The following is a 1,294-nucleotide window of genomic DNA, read 5'->3' as shown; positions in this document are numbered from 1 at the left end:
TAACCACAGCAGAAGGATGAAATGGTAGCAGTGCAGAGTCCATTAAATTATTCATGGCAGCAGATTGAAGCAGGAGGCCCAGGGAAATGGCTGCAGTGTTTCCACCTCCTCAGCCTGCTCCTGCAGGAAGGTTTAACACCCTCTGACAAAAGATAATTGCTGGTTTTGCTGCTGTAAGTAGAGAATGTTCACATCATAGGCAGCACCTGCTTAGCAGATTAAATATTTCCATCACCAACTCGTGCCTTAATCAGAGGAAAAATATGTAGAGGCTTTTTTGGTGGAGGGATTATCATTTCAGACTGTGTTATGTCTGAATAAAATTACAGAATCCTGAAATGCCACGTTGGTGTGCAGAATTCAGTGTTCTTTCCTAATCCTGTGATCCTATTAGGTGGTGTGTTCTGGAGAGCTTTATCTCTAGCAGAAGCAGTAAATGTGAGCTTTTGGGCAGTTAAGCTTAATTACAGTGATTTCTTTTCATGTGAGAGCTGTGCCTAGTGCTCAAGGAATCCGTGGGTTCTATTTGTGCAATCCTTGTTAAGATAAGGAGCAGCCAATACCCTTGGGAGCTGTTTCCACTTGGAAACACGTGGGCTTTGCTAGAGGAAGAATTCCAGGTGGCACTTTTTTGGTGAAATGTCTTTTTTTTGTGTGTGTGAATATACACAAACTGCTTCCTGTGATAAATGTTATTTGCATATATTTGTGTTGTTATCAATTTGAATTCTTGTAGAGCTTCCAGGGTACAAAATGAAGTGTTGGGAATGTCCTGTTCCAGCTTCTCTGAACTCACTTTTAAATTTATCCCTGTCTGCAGGTTCAGTGGTCTCCCCATAATGAAACCATCCTGGCCTCCAGTGGCACGGACCGCAGGCTAAACGTTTGGGACTTGAGGTAAATCCCAAATTCCTCAGGTTTTCCCCACAAAATATTATTGATTAATTGCATCACACTTCACGAAAACAAAACAACCACCCCCACCTTTTCTTTTTTTTCTGCAGTAAAATTGGAGAGGAGCAATCCCCTGAGGATGCTGAGGATGGTCCCCCAGAGCTGTTGGTGAGTCTTTTCACTCTCATGAATGATTTTAACCTATTACTCACCCTGCAATGCAAATCTCAAACCATTCCCCTTCTTGTTTCCCCAATCCTAGTTTATCCATGGGGGTCATACTGCAAAGATCTCGGATTTCTCCTGGAATCCCAATGAGCCCTGGGTCATTTGTTCTGTATCAGAAGATAATATCATGCAAGTCTGGCAAATGGTGAGTTGCTTGGGAAGGTGCAGGAAG

General features: G+C 42.8%; 1 protein-coding gene across 1 annotated transcript in view; it reads left to right on the top strand.

Moving 5' to 3' along the window:
- Positions 1 to 1,294, top strand: part of RBBP4 (RB binding protein 4, chromatin remodeling factor) — an 8,532-nt gene that overhangs the window by 5,363 nt on the left and 1,875 nt on the right. Inside the window, exons 10-12 of the mRNA XM_017736209.1 lie at positions 821 to 897; positions 1,005 to 1,062; positions 1,157 to 1,267. Coding sequence (XP_017591698.1) covers positions 821 to 897; positions 1,005 to 1,062; positions 1,157 to 1,267 — 246 coding nt within the window. The remainder of the gene's footprint in view (positions 1 to 820; positions 898 to 1,004; positions 1,063 to 1,156; positions 1,268 to 1,294) is intronic.

The sequence above is a fragment of the Corvus brachyrhynchos genome, unplaced genomic scaffold (assembly GCF_000691975.1).
Source record: "Corvus brachyrhynchos isolate BGI_N302 unplaced genomic scaffold, ASM69197v1 scaffold65, whole genome shotgun sequence".
Taxonomy (NCBI): Eukaryota; Metazoa; Chordata; class Aves; order Passeriformes; family Corvidae; genus Corvus; species Corvus brachyrhynchos.
The sequence above is the reverse complement of the archived record's forward strand: the minus strand, read 5'-3'. Positions and strand labels throughout refer to the sequence as shown.